Here is a 21,511-nt window from a genome sequence, read left to right on the forward strand (position 1 = left end):
GGTGGTTTTTGCCATTGCCCTAGTGTCGCAAACTCTGACCGAGTGGGCTAAGCTCCTACGCCGTGACTTGGAGGGTGAACAACTCTCTCCTGCCGTTGCTGAGCTGGTGGACCAGCTGGTCCAGGGTTTGCAGTTTATCTGGGATACCCATTTGGATGCGGCTCCCCTGATGGCTCACCTCTGTTTTGGCGGTGGTCCTTAGGCGTGTCTTTTGGCTTAAATGCTGGTCTGCGTACCAGACTTCTAAGAAGGCCTTGACTGATCATCCCTTTTTAAGGAGATCATCTGTTTGGAGCTACCCTGGATGACATCGTTAAAGGTCTCACAGGGGGGGAAGAGTACCTTTCTTCCACAGGCTACTAAGGGTAAGGAACCTCATCAAAGACTCAGGGTTGACTGACAAAGGCTTGAAGCCTTTCAGGTCCTCTACTGACGGCTCGAAAAGAACCTGGTCTGGCAAGGCAAGAGCGAGCTTCTTCAGACCCGCGGACAAGGCTCCTTCAGCATGATAGTGCGCCCTCACCCCTGTCAAGGGTTGGGGGATGTCTTCGCTGGTTTCCAGAGCGGTGGACTTCCCTGGTGCAAGACAAGTGAGTCCAGTTATTCAGTCCGGTTACAAGATCAAGTTTCACTCTTGTCCCCTGGCAAGGTTATTTCCTTCCAACCTGCGCCTGCCTGCATACCAGTTACAGGGTCTGTTTGGGGCAGTACAAGACCTGTTCCTTCAAGGGGTGATTTTCCCAGTTCCATCTTCAGAACGTTTTCAGGGTTTTCACTCGCACCTGTTCACAGTCCCCAGGAAGGAAGGCAAAGTGCGTCCAATCCTGTACCTCAAGACGCTAAACTGCTTTGTGCGGGTACAGAAGTACAGAATGGAGTCCATTCAAACAATTGTGGTATCCCTGCATCAGGGATTTTCTTGTCTCTGTCGACATCATGCTTACCTTCACATTCCAATATATGCCAGTCACCAACGTTTTCTCTGCTTTGCTGTGGGAGAGGATCATTATCAGTTTGTGGCGCTACCCTTCGGTCTCGCCTCGGGTCTTCACAAAAGTGTTGGCTCCGGTGCTTGCTTTGCTACACCAACAGGGGATCACAGTACTGGGCTACTTGGACGATTTCCTTCTATGAGCGGATTCACCATCTGCTCTGGTGCAAAACCTGGAGATCACGATACGAACTCTGCAAGAGTTCGGCTGGATTCTGAATTTTCAGAAGTGTGCCCTGGTTTTGTCCACAAAGCTGGACTATTTGGACCTGCCATAGCAAGAGTGTTCCTTCCTCTGGACAAACTCCAGAAATTGCAGGCCGTAATTCACCTCCTGCTGTCCAACAAATGATCATCCCTCTGGACTTGCATGGGGATGCTGGGCCTGATGGTATCTAACTTTGAGACGGTTCTGTTTGCACAGTTCCATATGAAGTCCCTGCAAAAGGATATTCTGGCCAAATTGGAAAAGACTCCAGTCTCTGGACAATCTGATCCGGCTGAGTCCGTGGACAAAGGAGTCCCTGATATGGTGGCTTCGCCCTTCGGCTGGGAAAATCCTTCCTCTCCTTGTATTGGACAGTGGTCATCATGGATGCCAGCCTGTCCGGCTGGGGAGGCGTCCTCAGCAAGCATTCTGCTCAGGGGGTCTGGAGGCTGGAAGAGTCCACACTGCTTATTAATGTCCTGGAACTCCGAGCGATCAGACTGCGTCTGGATCGTTGGACGAATCATCTTCAGGGATGCCCTGTGCACATTCAATCGGACAATGCCACGGCGGTGGCTTATGCCAATCACCAAGGGGGCACAAGAAGTGCATTGGCGGCTCTTTAGTTAGCCGGTGTTCCGTGAGAATTACCTACCCGTGAGAAAAACCTACCCCTCGTCACTTCCGGTACTCCGCATTGTATGTAATGCAGCGGGTACATTAAAACAGCTGTGCTGAAATACGAGTGATCTCCGCTCCTGTCCCGGTCACTTCCCTGCTCTCGGATAGTAAATATAAAAGCGGCGGCGGCTGTATGAAAACATAAATCACTGAGCCGAAAGCCGCTTTTATATTTACTTGCCGAGAGCAGGGAAGTGACCGGGACAGGAGCGGGGATGACTCGTATGTCAGCACAGCTGTTTTAGGTAAGCGCCGCGTCGGTAGGTTTTTTTCACGGTACACCGTGATCGTTTTATACTAGTGCGCATGCGCACTAGTAAGCTCCTCTGTTCTGCCATCAGGTATCCGGCGCTCTGAGCATGCGCACTGCTGCGCTGCTCAGATGCTTCTGGCCGGAAGTGACGAGGGGTAGGTAATTCTCACAGGGTAGGTAATTCTCACGGAACACCGGCATTCTAAGGTGGGCAGATTGGTTAGTTCCAGCTTTCTCCGCCGTGCACATTCCCGGGGTGGAATATTGGCATGCGGGTTACCTCAGTCAGCCGGCGTTGGACTAAGGGGATGGGTCCCTTCATCTGGAGGTGTTTCATCAGCTGTCTCCAGTGGGGCACCCCTGAGGTGGATCTGTTGGGTCTTGGCTCAACAGAAAGGTGCAGAGGTTTGTGGCTTGCTCAAGGGATCTTCTGGCGGATGCCACAGACGCACTGGTGGCCCAACGGGGTCAGTATTGTCTTATTTACCCCTTCCATTCTCTCAAGCTTCTGCCAAGACGTCTACGCAGGATCGAGGCAGAAGGGATTCCAGTCATCTTAGTGGCTTCGGACTGGCCTCCCCGGGCTTGGTACGCTGATCTGGTGCAGCTGGTCATGGACATTCCTTAGAAGCTTCCTCTCAGGGAGGATCTGCTGTCCCAAGGACCGATCTTCTATCCTGCTTTACACATTTGCTGGCTTTGGCGACTTGACTTTTGAACGCCAGGGGCTAAAGGATAGAGGTTTATCTGAGTCTGTGATTCCTACACTGTTAAAAGCTAGGAAATCTACTTCTAGAAAGATCTACCGTCGTACGTGGAAGACATTGCGTGGTATGAGTCTCTTGGGGCTCATCCTTGCTCCTTCTTGGTGGCTCGGATCTTAACCTTCCTTCATCGGGGGATTGAACAGAATGTGGCCTTGAGTACCATCAGGGGCCAGGTATCTGCGTTGGCGGTCTTTTACCAATGACCTTTGGCCACACACTCCCTGGTGCGTACTTTTCTTCAGGGCGTCCGCCATTTGGTTCCTCCAGTGCGGGCTCCTTTGCCACCTTGGGATCTTAATATGGTGCTTTCAGCTCTACAGAAGCCTCCCTTTGAAAATATTCAGGAGATTCCCTTGCTTACCCTGTGCGCAGGGTGTCAGAACTGGCAGCGTTATCCTGTCATTCACCTTATCTGGTGATTCACAAGGATAAGGTGGTGCTTCACCCCTGTCCATCAGTCCTTCCTAAAGTGTTATCTGACTTTCATTTGAATGAAGACATTGTGTTGCCTTCCCTGTGTCCCAGGCCTAAACATCTGAAGGAAATTGCCTTGCATGCCTTGGATGTTGTCCAGGCAGTTAGGGTGTACCTGGCAGCTACGGAGTCTTTCAGGAAGTCAGACCCTCTATTTGTGCTCACGGATGGACCTCACAAAGGGTTGTCCGCTTCCTCTGCGACCATTTCCAGATGGATCAGACAGACGGTGGTTCCGGCCTATTCCTTCAGGGGTCAGGTTCCTCCTTTCCCTGTTTAGGCAGACTCTACCGGATCTTCCATCATTAAACGTCAGTGACACGTTTGGTCGTCGGTGCACACTTTTACAAGGTTTTATAAAGTGGACATGGTTTTGCAGGCTGCTGTTTTAAGAGGACCTGATCTTCTTTGGGGGTGTATTTTTTTTTATTTTTTTTTTTTTTTTTGTTTTGGTTTAGCCTCTGTCGCCTGGTTGGCTACTGTTTTAGCCTTAGAATTTTTTTTGCGGTTTTCCCACCCCTCATGTTTAACACTGCTTTGGGATGTCCTAATGATCAAGAATGACAGGAGCTGTGTCTGTCAATGAACAAAAGAGAAACTGGGATTTTTGACTTACCGTAAAATTAATTTCTCTGATCATTGACGGACACAGCACCCACCCCTCTGTGGAGTTATAATTCTTCTGATACTGCTTGTTACAAAACTGAGTGACTAGAATGGGAAGAGGGAGTATACCCCCTGGGCCTGCCCATGGTGTAGCCAGAAGTTTTTTTTTCTGCCTAGTGTCTTCCTCCTGCAAGGGGCAGCATAACCCATTGGTCAATGAACATCAGAGAATTAAATTTTACGGTAAGTCAAAAATCCAATTTTTTGTTAAAATAAATGTCATACTTACCTGCTCAGTGCATCACGGCTCTTAAAGCGGGAATTGTTAGGGTGCAATGATGTTTTCTTAAAGCTATGTACAGCCCCTCCCACCAGCTATGATCTGTCTGAGTTGCATACAGAATCACATAGACCCAGTGATGAAATCACTGAGTCGAATATAAAGAATGTCATGAAAATGTATGTGTTTGTTTGTTTTTTTTTTTTAAAGAGGGAGAAACCAGGAAAGTTAAAATAGATTTAAAGCGGCTGCGCTCTACACCTCATCTGAAGGCAGGGGGGTATCTTTCCCTGCCCTTCACGATCCGCAACGGTACGCGCCAGGGCTGCCCCCTTTGGCCGCTGCTTTTCGCCCTGATCCTGGAGCCATTTCTGGCGAGAGTCAGGGCGAACCGGGACATTGGGGGGGGGGGGGGGGGTCACGGTGGGCCCCACGGAGCACAAATTATCTGCCTACGCAGATGATGTCCTTTTTTACGTCACCAGACCTCAGACGTCGCTTCCTGTGCTCATGTCCGAGCTCACTTTCCAACTTCAAAATAAATTTTGACAAGTCAGAGATCCTACCTCTCTCCGTCCCCCCGGACATGGCCACGACCTTGCAGTCCTCCCTGCCGTTCACCTGGTGCCACTCAAGGCTTAAGTACCTTTGGGTTTACCTCCCTGACTGTTCCACTGACATGTTTGGACTCCATTATGTGCCCCTGCTGAACGTGATTCGCAGGGATCTGACGGACTGGACCAAATTGACGCTGACATGGATTGGAAGGGTGAATGTGCTCAAAATGAACATCCTGCCGCGGATTTTATTCTACTTACAGATGCTGCCTGTGCGATTACCCAGGTCCTTCTTCTTGAGCCTCAACAGCCTGTTTATCTGTTTTGTATGGAATAGTAAGCATCCTCGCCTGGCTTTTCCCCTCATGCAGCGTTCCAAGCGGGCGGGTGGCCTGGGGATCCCCGTGATTCGGAGATACTATGAAGCGATTGCTTTGCAGCGAATCCTAGACTGCCACCACCACGTCCGGGACAAGCTCTGGGTTCCTATGGAAAAATATATGGCGGGCAGGAACCTGGCCCATGCTCCTTGGCTCCCCAGGGAGCACAGAGGCCTCACCGCGCGGGTCTCCCCATCCACGACCCATACTTTGCGGGTCTGGGATGACGTCAATGCCAAATCACAGCTGTCGGCAGTGATCTTCCCGCTAGCGCCACTCGGGGGTTTCCCGTGGTTCCTCCCGGGGGAGGATGTTTCCTTCTTTGGGACGTGGGCGCACGGTGGGGAGACGCGCTGCGGACGCTTTGTACAGGAAGGGAAGATGCTCTCGGAGCTCAGGGAGCATTACGGGAGTTACCTGTGGCGTTATCGCCAACTGACTCACTTCCTTCTTCCTAAGTTGGGGGTGATCCGTTCTCCGACGCAGATGTCCCCCTATGAGAAGCTCTGCATCTCCAAGGACCCGATCCAGCATTCCATTACGCTGCTGTACCAACTTCTTAGCCCTTCGGACCAGGTGTCCAAGCCCTTATTTGTGAGAGAGTGGGAGAGAGACTTGCAGTGCACCTTTTCTGAACAACAGCTGACCCATATATACCAACTGACCCACTCTAGCACGGTGGATACTAAGATGCAGGAAAACAGTTATAAATTACTGACGAGGTGGTACAGGGTGACCTCCCGACTCGCGCAGATCTTCCCCGGTGCCTCGGACCGCTGCTGGCGGGGACAGGGGCACCTTCCTCCACATCTGGTGGGGGTGCCCGCTCCTGTGGCCATTCTGTGTAGACATTCGGGCACAGATCTTGGCGATCCTGGACGTGGATGTCCCTGATGAACCACGTTACTTCCTCCTGCACGTGCCCTCCATCCCTCTTAGCAGATATAGGAAAAGTGTTCTGCCGCATTTGTTAAACGCTGCTCGTCGCCTGGTCCCGGTGTTCTAGAAACAGACTAGGGTGCCTGATAGGGCGGCTTGGATTTCACTGTTGAATACTATTATGGCGGCTGAGGAGTGGATGGCCCGGTGTAAGGACCGTTATGACAAATTTTACATGACATGGGCAGTGTGTATAGCCTATATGGCCTCGGGTGCGGGCGGCTCTGTGCCGGTGGCTGACCCTGCTGTGTGACAGACTCTAGCCATGGACACATGTTGAATTAGACAGTGTTGAAATGATGCTGCCTTGTTGTTGTATATCTTTTATCATGGTATTGCTTTATGACCTCTGGACTCACCTCTTCCCACCCCTCTGTCTTTCTTCTTCGACTTTCTGCCCCGCTCCTCTCTGCCCTTTTCCTCTTCCCCCCCCCCCCCCCACGTCCTCCTCCCCTCCCCTTCTTTCTCCGTTTTCTGGTCTTGGCTCCCAGTCTCTTCCTGACCTACCCTTGCTGTGCATAGCACTTATAATGATGATAGATGTGTTCAAACGTTGCCTGAGAGGGCCATCGCCCTTACTCATTCTACCTAGTTGCTATGCTTAAGGCTCTTTTTGTTTCCTAGTTGCAACGGCCTCCAAACCCTCACGATGCACTATATTGTACCCTTGCGGGGTACGCTTCCTTATGTATCTTGTTGATCTATTTCCTTTGCCTTTCTGTTTGTTTTCATGTTTGCATTTTGAAATTTAAATAAAGATTATACAAAAAAATAGATTTAAAGCTAACTCAGACTGAATACACTAGGTGGGAGTGAAAGCATGCCAAGTATGTGGCATTAAAATTAACTTGTTTCTTTTGCCCAGCTTGAGTAAGCCAACACTGTCATTTCAAAGCTAAACTACAGGCACAAAAACATTACCTTAATTATATTAATCATTGCCCACATAGGGTATGAATCCATTTTCCGAGCACGAAATGCATTTGCAAATCCAGATATTACCTTGTAAATTAGCAGTGACATTATTACTACATTGTACCCAAGCTGTGCAGAGAGTAGAGCTGTAAGAGGAACCCGGCAGGCCCTACCCACCACAGAATACAGAAAACTACAAGGGGGGACGGGGGGGTGGCTTACAACACCAGTCACCCTGCACAAGTCAGGAGCAGCAGTTATCAGTCCTGATTACGGGAGGCTCCTGTACAGGGGCAAAGTTTCACACTGGATTACTTTACAGATCTGGAAGATACACAAAGCACACCAAGATTCAAGGAAGAACACACATGACTCTTGTATTCAGACAATCGTTATAAATTGTGGAGTTTAGCTGTAGACTGCATTTACACAATTGCATTTCATTAACGCATGCAAACTTGTACATGTGTTCATGAGAAACACAAAAAACACAGACCATGCTTGTGCTTCAAGTTAATAGTATCCCAAACGCTGCAAGCAGACACATAGTTTTTATTGGTGTAGGACCCTCTTTTTGGGGGAAAATGTGACAAAAGTGTACATGTGTACAAAAAAAAAGCACACAGTAAGCAGAATGTGCAAGTCTTGATGCTTGAAAAAACGTCCTTGACCTACTTTGCTGCAGTCCATTGCATGTGCCTGATGTTGTGTGTTCTAGTGTGAATGGGGTCTTAAAGTGGCTATAAACTCTACATATACCCGATGAAGTGATTAGACTCAGGTGATACGTACACAGAGATGAAACAATCCTCCTACATAAGCTGTACCATGTTATCTGCAGTCTTCTCTCCTACAGCCATTCAAAGTGCACAGTTTACACAGCATTTCTGAGCTGCGGGATCTGATGTCACACACTGCACAGCATTGAGCAGGGAGCTGAGTGTAATCTGAGACCTGAGTGAAGGGAATGGGCACACCCTCCTCTACACAGTCTCCTAGGGAAACATGCACAGCTGAGGCTGTCAATCACATGTGTGCTGGGAGGGGAGCGGTGCTGTCTCCCTGGATTGCTTGGTGTCCAAATTGGCTCATTTAAAAAAAGTGGCTCATTTCTTTACTCTATACTAAATCTGGAGGATATTACATATTCACTGATTTCACTTGATGCCTCTGGAAATATTTGCAGAATTACTTATTTTGAGTAATACACCTCAATGTGTGACTGTCTTTTTTCTAAATGGTTGAATGCCCTTTGTTAAACCTCACATTGTTTCGTTTGCAGGACATGTGTCTTGGGATGAGTATAAGATCAAGTTTCTCGCCAGCAAGGGTTTCAATGAAGAAGAGGTTGCAGAAAAAGTAAAGAACAATGAGGAATTAAAGATTGATGAAGAGAGTATGTTTCCTCTCTTTTTTTTATCATGTATTAATTTATTACAATGCAATTTCTTCATCTTTCCATTTCATATTTACTTTTCTGTTGTAGGAATCATTTGGGGGGGAGGGGGATGTTAATACAGCATTGATCAAATGCTTTTGTCATAGAATATTCCCATTATTGCTTGTCCCAGCTCAACATATCTACCACTATCACACTAGAACCTGTTTTGGGTAAAAGCAGATTAAACTGCTGGTAGGTTTTTGTTTTGCAGAAAGAAACTGGTTACCTGGAAGATTAGCATGCAGACATAGATAAAGCATACTAAATGTAGCTACCTTATATCTTCTATATTCTTGTTACCTAGTACATCCATATTCCTGTGTCATTGAGTCTCTCCACTATGGCCACACTGTGTTAGTGTTTGTGGATCTTGGATGTATGTATGTAAGTGATTTGTAAAGGTTTAATTTTTTTTTTATTTCTAAAGTAACATGTCATACTTGCCTGCTGTGTGCAGTGTTTTTGCACAGAGCAGCCTGATCCTCCTCATCTGGGGTCCCCTGCCAAAGGTCTTGGCTCTTCTCAGAGTGCTCCCCTTCTCTGCTCCCCAGAGAATGCATTAATGCCATAGTAAACCACTGTGTTTTCTCAATCGTTCATTGACAGACGCAGCTTCAAATCTTGACCACTGGGTTATGCTGCCCCCTACAGGAGTAGGACACTAAGCAGGAAAAAAACTTCACCAGGCCTATGGGGCAGTCCCTGCAGGCATAACCCCACACACTCTACTACAGCCCTCAGTTTTTCTGCATAGTTTAGGAGTAGGACCTAGTTCCCTGCTGGGACTTTGGTCTTAGCTATTTAATTTTTACTACTTTGGTGGCTTCACCCATCAGCACTACGCCAAGCCAAGTCCTTCCTTCCGTTGTATTGGACGGTGGTGACCATGGACACCAGCCTGTCAGGCTGGGGAGGCTCTGCGCCAGGGATCTTGGACAGTGGAAGAGTCCAAGCTGCCGATAAATATCTTGGAGCTCAGGGCGATAAAGCTTTGTCTGAGTCATTGGACAAATCTGCAAAGTTGCCTGGTCCGGATTCAATCGGACAATGCCACGGCCCTTGTACATCAATCAAGGGGTCACCAAGAGTGTCTTGGCAGCCCGGGAGGTGGCTGAGATTCTGGATTGGGCGGAGAAGTTTGTTCCAGCTCTCTCTGCTGTGCACATCCCAGGTGTGGACAACTGGCAAGCGTTTACCTGAGTCGTCAGGTGTTGGATCAGGGTGAGTGGTCCCTGCATCCGGAGGTGTTTCACCCTCTGTGTGTTCGGTGAGGGACAAGAAGGTCTAGAGGTTTGTTGCCAGGTCGAAGGATCCTCTCACAGACGCACTGGTGGCTCCTTGGGGTCAGTATCGGCTAAACTATGCATTCCCTCCACCAGCTGGTCGAAGACCCGCACAAGCTGGATTCAGCTTTGATCGGGTCTCCGATATAAAAACCCAGAAGCGATGTCCTGACATCACTCCCAGGTACTGAAGCCTTAAAGACGCCAGATTGCAAAAAAAAAAAGAGGGAGCATTCAAAACAGCGAAACCTGGCCCCAGATCTTTCCATAAGAGTACCTGTCACTGCCTGTTACTGTCACAAGGGATGTTTACATTCCTTGTGACAGCAATAAAAATGATCAAAATTTTTTTTTTTTTTTTTTAAGGTTCAGTGTAAAAAAATAACGAAATAAAATCTTTAAGGAAAAATTTAAAGTGCTCCGTGCTTGGGGGCAAAACCAACCGCATACGCAAGTCGCGCCCGCATGTGTAAACAGTGTTCAAACCACACATGAGGTATTGCTGGGATTGTTAGAGAAATAATTCTAGCACAAGACCTCTGCAGCTTAACAGGTAACGTTAACATTTTTTAAAGCGACGCCTACGAAGATTTTCAAGTACCAGCGTTTGTTGCCATTGCACGAGTGTGCGCAATTTTAAAGCATGACATGTTAGATATCTATTTACTCTGCGTAACTTCATCTTTCACATTATACAAAAAAAATGGGCTAACTTTACTGTTTTGTTTCATGAAAGTGTATTTCTTCCCAAAAAAATTGCATTTGAACGACCGCCTTGCTCAATTACCGTGTGATCTAAAATATTGCAACGATCGCCATTTTATTCTCTAGGGTCTCTGCTAAAAAATATGTAATGTTTAGGGGTTCTAAGTTATTTTCTAGCAAAAAAACAGAAAAAGGCTTAGTGCCGGTTCACACTGGGGCGACCTGTGAGGCGACCTGGTCGCCTCACAGGTCGCCGCAGGTCGCCTCCCATAGGGAAGCTGCGGACCCGTTCTAATAGGAGCGACACAAGTCGCTCCGACCTAGAAAAAGGGTCCGGAGCTTCTTTGGGGCGACCAGGAGGCGACCGCCATAGACTTCAATGTTATGAAGTCCGTGGCGGCCGCTCCGAGGTCGCGGCGCGCTGCTCGCACCGCGATCTCGGAGGTCGCCCCTGCAAGTAGCGTCGCGGTAATGTGAACCGGCGCTTAGGCTACAAGTTAGCAACATATGTCAGAAAAAGGCTTAGGCTACAAGGGGTTATTTATTTATTTTTTTTGTAAAAAAATCTCTCCCATTACATGTGCTTTTTAACCTACCTTAAGAAAAGAACTTCCTAAAATAATCAGTGAGTGCTTAGCAACCAGCAGCTTTTGAGATACAAAACAATTTGGCCATAGGTGTGTAATGTAAGGTTTATATAGTGCAGAGTTCAGCAGTGCTCAGGAGTGTTTGTCGTAATACGCAAAACCAGTGTACAAATAAAAAATTTCCAGTGTGTGTGTATATATTATTTATTTATTTATTTATATATATATATATATATATATAATATGTGTGTGTGTGTATATCCACTCCATGCACATCTCCGCTTCCCTTATTGCAGAGGTTGCAGGCAGAAAAATATGCCAGAGGTTGTATGCGTGGATGGCAGGCAAGCACACGGCATGCAGGATGCAAGCAAGATGGCGTAATCTTCTAGTCCACAACTAAGTGGGCTATCTCGATAATTTTTTATGTACACTTTTGCATTCGAATTATCAGCGCATGTTACATTAAAGTAAGCAAGCAAATTCTAAACCTTTTTTTGTCTTGCCACACTGCAGTCTCACACTTACAAATTTTGCTGTATGTTTACAAAAAGCACATCTTTCTAAAAAAAATATATGGCACATGGGGAAAGTTGTTTTTATCATAAGTTGTTAGGACTTTTTTTTTTTTAGTTGAAGTGCCTTTTTGAAGGCAGAGGATTTGTTAGGAAGTCTTTGTCACCAACCACTTGATTTCTTTGGCTGTATGGTGTTGAAAACCTTTTTTAACATGTTTGCTTCATTTTCATTTCATGCACTTTGTGTAACGACAACTCAGACACAAAGCTAAATCTCTTCAGCCTTGTGTTTAAAGAGAAGGGAAAGCAGTAAAAGGTGTGGGTTTATAATTCTTTTTGAAGAGTTCTGTTCCCATTGCTGTGGGTTTTTTTCAGAAGCATCTGATATAAAGGGGTTTATTAAAGAGCATTCATTTTATAGATCAATCCTGTCTCCTACACGAAATCTATGTGCTGTTTTTGCTTAAAGCATAAATACAGCCAAAACTTTTCTAAAATTTGAATGGGATGGGGAAGCATTAGTCACACAAATATTACTCTTAAGGTTTTATTTGACTCCCACCTGCTTGATAGGAATCGATGGGTAAATCTCCATTTTAAGAATATAAGCTGCAGACCCACCTCACTTTATTAGAACTTCATTCTGGATTGCTCTCGGCTTAACATTTCTAATGTTTCGGGAGAACAGCGTCAGACTGGGGTTCACCAGTCTTAGAGAAGGAGTCCACTTTTAAATAGTACACACTGCTGCAAAAGGAGCTGTGGCTTACTGTGAGCAAGTGTAGTTAGATAGGCTTGGTTTTATTTAGACGCACATAAAAATAGAGCCAGCTTGAGGAAGAATTTGCTTTATGTAGCAGGATAGCTGACCCTGTTACTAATAACACTGATCAGCCATGACTTTATGACCACTGACAAGTAAATAAACAGGATTATCTCATTACAATGGCATCTGAAAGTCGGCATCTCGTTTGTGCCGGAGACTGTGTTGGACTGACTGAATCAGTCACTGGTCCTGGATGGGTGGTTGTGGGGGGCAAGTAGGAAGGAATCCCTCCTGTAGGTTACGCCCAGTCTTAAGTGATGGCAATGAAATCTCTTGGGGTTTGGGCTGCTGCAATTTTGGTACGGCCTTATGGTAGTTTCCACTTGTAGTCTTTGAAAAGTAGGAAGTGAGGAGCTCCTGGTGTCCAATAGAACGTGGATTTGAATGTGGGTTAAAACGTATTTATTGGTAATATTGACAAGTACATCAAAATCCAATGCGTTTCAGGGGAAAGGACCCAAGACGCCCCCCCCCCCCCCCCTTGCTGTTGCATGCTATTTCTATGGGGAAAGGCTCCCAAGCTGGATAAATATTTGCAAGGTATCAGAGGGCATTACTGACAGAATGGCAGAAGTGCACTCAGGGGGAGTCCTTTCCCCCAAAACACATTGGCTTTGATGTACAGTACTTGTCGATATTACCAATAAATACCCTTTTAACCTACTTTCAGATCCACAATTTTTTTCGAACACTGGGTGCTTCTCCCTTCCTACTTTTCCAAATCTGAAAGTGGGTGGAATATATTAATCAGCAAGTAAACATGTCACGGAAGTTGATTTGTTGAAAGCAGAAAAAATGGGCATCACAGTAGCCGCAGACCAGTCAGGGTGCCCATGCTTGACCCATGTTCACATTCAAATGCACCTACCATGGGCTTGAGTGTCAGAACTGGACCATGGAGCAATTGAATAAGGTGTCCTGGTCTGATGAATCACATTTTCTTTTACTTCATGTGGGTGGCCTGGTGCATGTTTGTCATTTACCTGGGGAAGAGATGATACCAAGATGTAGTATGGGAAGAAAGCAATCAGACAAGGGCAGTGTGACCCTTTGCTCAATGTTCTGCTGGGAAACCTTGGATGCTGCCATTTATGTGAATTTAATTTGACACATACCAGCTCCCTAAATTTTGTTGCTGACCAGGTACACACCTTCATGGAAATGGTATTCCCTTGGGGCAGTAGCCTTTTCCATAAGGATAATGCACCCTGCCACACGGAAAAAATGGTTTGAGGAACACGAGTTTGAGACGGTGACTTGGCCTCAATTCTCCAGTTCTCAATCCAATGGAGCATCTTTGAGATGTGCTAGAAGAAGAAGTTTAATCCATGAAGGCTCCACCGCGCAACTTACAGGACTTAAAGTGGTTTTGAAGTCAAAATTTTTTACCTTGACAAATTCTCTGAATTAGGGTAAAAAAATGTCCCAGTAGTTGTTTTGCAACACCCACCACTCTAAATACTTTGTCATCTCTCAATTCAGTGCTGTGCTCGTCTGCAGCAGCACCTTCCCCTCTTCCTCTTGCAGGACATAGAGGCCTCAGCAGAAGCCATTGGCTCTTGCTGCTTTCAATCAGATCCTCTCTTGCACACCTCTCTCTCGCTCTCGCTCTCGTTCTCGCTCTCCCTCCCTCCCCCCCCCCCCTCTCCTCCTTTCCCTCCCCCCCCCCCCCTCTCCTCCTTTCCCTCCCCCCCCCTCTCCTCCCTCCTTTCCCTCCCCCCCTCTCCTCCCTCCTCCCCCCCCCCTCCTCCCTCCTTTCCCTCCCCCCCCTCTCCTCCCTCCTTTCCCTCCCCCCCCTCTCCTCCCTCCTTTCCCTCCCCCCCCTCTCCTCCCTCCTTTCCCTCCCCCCTCCTTTCCCTCCCTTTTCCTGCACCCCCCTTTCCCTATATGTAAGCTGTGTCAGGTTGTGTTTTCCTTAATTCCTTTCAATGAGAAACCATTTAAATGTTAGTTTTTATCTGAAAATATAAAGTATGCACTGTTACACAATCTAGACATCAATGGTTCTCACCATGCCTGTGTGCATACAAAAAATAGTTAAAAATCCTTTACACAATCGTAAACCATGAACTATTAATCCCATTTACTTAACAACATTTTTTTTTATATATATATACATGTGTCAGTTATTGTGTGTATCAAAATAATAACTCAATAGTGTACAAACTTGAGTAATAAACATACAATATTTTAAAATACGTTTTCAATCAGTAAAAATAACCATTGATGTCTATTTATATTGTGTAACAGCACCTCCTTCATATTTTATATTTGTATTATTTGTGTTTTTTGCCACATGCTAAGGGGCTGCAGTTACGGGTTAGGTCATTTTCCGAGTTATGATGGTCGCCGTCCAAGGTGTATTTTATCTGACCCTCATGGATCCACTGAAACCCATACATGGACCACAGATGAAGAACCCTTACTCGAATACCTTGCAGTACATGCAGAATTTGTAGCATGCCCATTATATTAATGTTTTCTGTAGTTGGCAGGCACTTTGACTTACATTTATCAATTCTCTCACAGCACAAGAAGTCCTGGAAAACCTCAAGGACCGTTGGTTCCAAGCAGATAACCCACCAGCTGATCAAGTTTTGAATGAACAGGAATTTCTAGCCTTCTTGCACCCTGAACATAGCCGAGGAATGCTCAAATTCATGGTGAAAGAAATAGTTCGGGACCTAGGTAAGTACCTTGTTTTAAAAAATACAAAATTTTCTGGAAACGTGGTTGATTTACTAAAACTGGGGAGTGCAGAATATGGTGCAGCTCTGCAAAGTAATCCAATCAACTTCCAGGTTTTTTTTATGTCAAAGCTTAATTGAACAAGCTGAAGTTAGAAGCTGATTTGCTAGCGTGCACAGCTGTACAAGATTTTGCACTCTCCAGTTTCCGTAAATCATCCTCATTGTATTTCACTAATTTTCATGTGGGCACCCTGAAGATTATTAGAAAATAATGAAGGCAAGAAATTGGCGGTTGGGCTCACTGAAGCCTACTAGTGTAAATTAGTGTTAGAGGAGGCATTTAAATTGTCGGTTTGTCAAAACATTTGCATTTTCCCCTATTTATTTATTTTTTTAATCATTATGTACTCATCCCTAAGGGTCCGCCCGGCGGACTCCGTTTTTTGCTCAGCGGGGATCAATCCATCGATCCCCGCTGAGCAGGCAGATGACAGGTCCGTCTACTCTCTGTGTGCAGAGACGGAGCTGTCAGATCCCCGCTCTCCACATATGGAAATTAGATGATAACAGTCCGTCTGTCCGTTTTCATCCTATCCGATCCTCCAGACAGATGGAAAATAGGGTTTCCATCCATCTTGATTTCATGGACCGGATCGGAGAGCAGCAGGTGTCAGCGGAGATGTCACCGCTGACATCCGCTGCCCCATAGAGGTGCATGGAGCATCTCAGGTCTGCCTGAAAAAACGGACAGGCGGACCTGATCGGAAAGCCTATGATAAAGGGGCCTTGCACTCTCTTATTTCTCTTACGTCCTCTGACATACACTGCTCTCCATAGTTTCTTCACCAATAGGTAATGCGCCATTTACAGGAGTAGACTAGGCAGGGAAACTTTTTAGAAACTTTTCACCTGACACGCCTATAGGGGCTGTCCCTCATGACATTACCCCAGACACACCGTGCTCACTAATCCGTTTCTTGCTGCCTAGTGTTAGGAGTAGGACCTAGGTTCCCTGCTGGGACTCCGGTCTCCGTTTTTTATTTTCTTTTGAGAAATGTTTGTGTTTATTTTTCTTTACTCACTATTGCTAGCTAGCGTCAGGGGGATCCTCCTGGTGATCTACAAGCGACAGCCGGGCTGAGGTTTCGCACTGGATAATCTAGATCCCTACGGTCTCCCAGCCTGCGTGAGCAGGTTGCTTTGATGGCATCCTCGGATGCTTCCTTTGGCCACAAGGTTTTGCAGGCTGTTGTTTGCTAAAGAGATTTACTATTCTCTTTCAGGGGTGAATTTTTGTTTTGGGGTAAGCTCCTGTTGGGATTGAGCTTCTGTTTCCCTGTTGGCTATGTTTTCTCTAGCCTTGCTGAAACGTTAACAGTTGTTGGTTGCGTTTTCCCACCCCTCATGCCTACACTGCTATGGGATGTCCCATTGGTGAAGAAACTATGGAAAGCTGCATCTGTCAGAGGACGTAAGAGAAAATAGAATTTTTGTAAGAACTTACTGTAAAATTATTTTCTCTGAGTCCTCTGACAGACGCAGCTCCCGCCCCTCTATTTTGGAGTTGGTTGTGTTTTCCTTCACTGCTTTCTACGAAACTTATTGGTGAGCACGGTGTGTCTGGGGTAATGTCATGAGGGACAGCCCCTATAGGCGTGTCAGGTGAAAAGTTTCTAAAAAGTTTCACTGCCTAGTCTACTCCAGTAGATTATTAGTAGCGCATTACCCATTGGTAAAGAAACTATGGAGAGCTGCGTCTGTCAGAGGACTCGGACAAAATAATTTTGCGGTAAGTTCTTACAAAAATTCTATTTTTGTAACAAATTGCCTTAATTTGCTTTAAAACCATTTGCTGCAGCAAAAGTAAACATTTGCTGTGTTGGGTATTTCATTCTTCCTTTTTTGTTAGGTTGGTTTCAGGCATGGGAATGTTTGACAATCGCTTTTTTACAAAGCATTGTGCAGTGCACAGATAAGCAATGTTTTCTGCTCTGTTTTTAAAATTGTGCATTGTTTGCAAAGCACAAAAATACCAACTTTTTAGCCTGTCATGTTTTAAAGTCCAACACTATTTTTTTTTTTTTTTCCTCAACCATTAAAAGATACAGGAAGCCTTTAATCTTTGGATTATACTGTAACCTACAGGAGTATTGGACCCTGGCAAAGAAAAAAAAAAAAAAAAACTTTAGGCCACCCCAGGATAACTCCTCCTACTACCAACATTCCTCAGGTTTTTTTTTTTGCCTTCAACCAAGACTCTTCTCTACATTGTTACTGGAGCTTTTTGGTACAGTCTGTACTGTGTCCAGACCCTGCTAAACTGGAGGTTGTGGACACTTATTTTTTATTTTCTTACAGGTTCTTATATAGCGCCATCAATTTACGCAGCGCTGTACACACATACACACACATACACATACACAAACATACACATACACACACATACACATACACACACATACACACACACATACATACACACACACATACATACACACACACATACATACATACACACACACATACATACACACACATATACACACACATATACACACACATACATACACACACATACATACACACACATACATACACACACATACACACACACACATACACACACACACATACACACACACACATACACACACATACATACATACACACACATACATACACACATACATACGCACATACACACACATACACACGCACATACACATACACACACACACACATACACATACACATACACACACACATACACATACACATACACACACACACACACATACACTCACACACACACTACACACACACGCTCCCATATTTATTTATATATCGATATATACGTGTGTGTGTGTGTGTGTGTGTGTGTGTATATAATATAAACGTCCGTAAGGTATTCACAGTGCTTTACTCAAAATTCTACAAACAATACCCCATAATGACAACATGAAAGACTTTCGTTTGAAATCTTTGCAAATGTATTAAAAATAAAAAAACGAAAAAAATCATATGTACATAAGTATTCACAGCCTTTGCCATGACACTCAAAATTGAGCTCAGGTGCATCCTGTTTCTACTGATCATCTTTGAAATGTTTCTACAACTTGATTGGAGACCACCTGTGGTAAATGTAGTTGTCTGGACATGATTTGAAAAGGCACACACCTGTCTATATAGGGGTCGCACTGTTAACAGTGCATGTCAGAGCACAAACCCAAGCCATGAAGTCCAAGGAATTGTCTGTAGACCTCGGAGACCAGATTATATCGAGGCACAGATCTAGGGAAGGGTACAGATACATTTCTGCAGCATATAATGTCCCAATGAACACAGTGGCTGCCATCATCCAAATGAAAGAAGTTTGGAACCACTAGGACTCTTCCTAGAGCAGTCTGCAAGGCCAAACTGAGCGATTGGGAAAGAAGGTCCTTAGTCAGGGAGGTGACCAAGAACCTGATGGCCACTCTGACAGAACCTTCCAGATGAACAATCATCTCTGCAGCACTCCACCAATTAGGCCTGTATGGTGGAGTGGGCAGACGGAAGCCACTCCTCAGTAAAAGGCAATAACAGCCTGTCTGGAATTTGCCAAAAGGCACCTGAAACACTCTTGACCATGAGAAACAAAATTCTCTGGTCTGATGAAACAAAGATTGAACACTTTGGCCTGAATGGCAAGCATCATGTCTGGAGGAAACCAGGCACCGTTTATCACCTGGCTAATACCATTCCTATAGTGAAGCGTAGTGGCAGCATCAGGCTGTGGGGATGTTTTTCAGCGACAGGAACTGGGAGATTAGTCAGGATCAAAGGAAAGATGAATGCAGCAATGTACAGAGACATCTTAGATGACAACCTGCTCTATAGCGCTAAGGACCTCAGACTGGGGCAAAGGTTAATCTTCCAACAGGACAACGACCGTAAGCACACAGCCAAGATAGCAAGGGAGTAGCTACAGGACAACTCTGTAAATGTCCTTGAGTTGCCCAGCCAGAGCCCAGACTTGAACCTGATTGAACATCTCTGGAGATATCTGAAAATGGCTGTGCACTGACGCTCTCTATCCAACCTGATGGAGCTTGAGAGGTCCTGCAAAGCAAAAAGGGAGAAACTGCCCACAAATAGGTGTGCCAAGCTTGTAGCATCATACTCAAAAAGACTTGAGGCTGTAATTGGTGCAAAATGTGCTTCAACATAGTATTGAGCAAAGGCTGTGAATACTTATGTACATATGTTTTTTTTATGTTTTTTACTTATAATAATTTTGCAAATATTTTAAACAAACTTCTTTCAGGCTGTCATCATGGGGTATTGTTTGTAGAATTTGAGGAAAATAATGAATTTAATTTGTTTTGTATTAAAGGCTGTAACATAACCGAGTGGAAAAAGTGAAACGCTGTGAATACTTTCTAGATGCACTGTGATAATATATATCTATCAAAAGTATTGGGACGCCTGCCTTTACATGCACATGAACTTTAATGGCATCCCAGCCTTATTCTTAAGGGTTCAATATTGAGTTGGCTCACCCTTTGCAGCTATAACAGCTTCAACTCTTCTGGGAAGACTGTCTACAAGGTTTAGGAGTGTGTCTATGGGAATGTTTGACCATTCTTCCAGAAGTGCATTTGTGAGGTTGGGCACTGATGTGGACAAAAAGGCCTGGCTCGCAGTCTCCGCTCTAATTCATCCCAAAGGTCTTCTATCTGGTTGAGGTCAGACCAGGCAAGTTCCTGCACCCCAAACTCACTCATCCGTGTCTTTATTGACTTTGTTTGTGCATGTTGGAACAGGGAGGGACCATCCCTAAACTGTTCCCACAAAGTAGGGAGCATGAAATTTTCTAAAATGTCTTAGAATGCTGATGCCTTAAGATTCCCATTACTGGAACCAAGGGGCCAAGTCCAACCCCTGAAAAACAACCCTACACCAGAATGCCTCCTCCACCAAATGATTTGGACCATTGCACAAAGCAAGGTCCATAAAGACCTGGATGAGCATTTGGGGTGGAGGAACTTGACTGGACTGAATCCAATAGAACACCTTTGGGGTGAATTAAAGCGAAGACTGCAAGCCAGGCCTCCCTGACCTCACAAATGCACTTCTGGAAGAATGGTCAAACATTCCCATAGATATACTCCTAAACCTTGTGGACAGCCTTCCCAGAAGAGTTGAAACTTAAAAGTAACTTGGAAACTGCACTAGACCCCCCCCCCCTGCTGTGCTGGAATTACTAGACCAGTTGGCTCAAGCTCTGGTATTCATGTGTGATACGTCTCTGGATTCAGCTCCATTAGTGGCCAGGACGTCAGCAGTGGGGATTGCGATTAGGCGCTTGGTATGGCTGAAATGCTGGTCGGCTGACCAGGCCTCAAAAAAGGCTGTGGCTGATCTTCCATTTACAGGGGAGGGGCTTTTTGGATCCTCTCTGGACAAGTTGATCAAAGGTATCACGGGGGGTAAGAGCACTAATCTGCTCAAATCTTCTAAAGTTAATCGTTCAGGTCTTCTGGGGGTCCCAAGAAGCCATGGTCGGGGGAAAGACTAAGTCTGGAAAATCTGGGCCTGCTGACAAGTCCTCAGCTGCATGAAGGGGTGCCCTCACCCAATTCTGGGGTGGGGGGACAGCTTTGTTTCTTTCAGGAACCCTGGACTTTCTTGATTCAGGACAAGTGGGTTCACGAACTGATCCGATCAGGGTACAAGATTAAATTCTGGTCTTGTCCGTTGGACAGGTTCTTCCCATCCAATCTACAATTATCCCCAGTCCGGGTACAGGACCTTTGTGGGGCCGTACAAGATTTGCTGTCGCAAGGAGTGATTGTACCGGTTCCATCTCAGGAATGGTTTCAAGGGTTTTATTCAAACCTATTCACAGTGCCCAGAAAGGAGGGCAAGGTGTGTCCCATTCTGGATCTCAAGGCTCTGAATCGCTTTGTGCGATTACAGAGGTTTCAGATGGAATCCATCCGCACAATAGTGGCATCTCCATCAGGGAGAGTTCTTAGCCTCCATAGATATCAAGGATGCGTATCTACACATCCCTATTCACGCTGGACACCGGTGGTTTCTTCACTTTGCAGAAGAACATTATCAATTTGTGGCATTACCCTTTGGTCTTGCCTTCGCTCCCAAAGTGTTTACCAAGGTTCTGGCTCCAGTATTGGGATTGTTACGTCAGCGGAGGATTGCGGTACCTAGGGTACCTGGACGATTTCCTGTTGAGAGCGGACTCTCATTCAGCCTTGTTGGGGGATTTTGAGATCATTGTCAGGACTCTACAAGAGTTCGGGTGGAACACCAATTTCAAGAAATCTGCGCTGACTCCTGTCCTGAGACTGGAGTATCTGGGCTTGACCCTGGATTCAGCCTTGGTGAAGGTTTTTCTCCCCCCGGAC

General features: G+C 45.7%; 1 protein-coding gene across 1 annotated transcript in view; it reads left to right on the top strand.

Annotated features, from left to right (window-relative positions):
- SDF4 (stromal cell derived factor 4) overlaps positions 1-21,511 on the top strand; it is a 133,365-nt gene that overhangs the window by 70,582 nt on the left and 41,272 nt on the right. Inside the window, exons 4-5 of the mRNA XM_082274059.1 lie at positions 8,334-8,447; positions 14,941-15,099. Of these exons, the coding sequence (XP_082130185.1) occupies positions 8,334-8,447; positions 14,941-15,099 (273 nt within the window). The remainder of the gene's footprint in view (positions 1-8,333; positions 8,448-14,940; positions 15,100-21,511) is intronic.

This window comes from Pelophylax lessonae, assembly GCF_965119305.1.
Source record: "Pelophylax lessonae genome assembly, chromosome: 12".
NCBI lineage: Eukaryota > Metazoa > Chordata > Amphibia > Anura > Ranidae > Pelophylax > Pelophylax lessonae.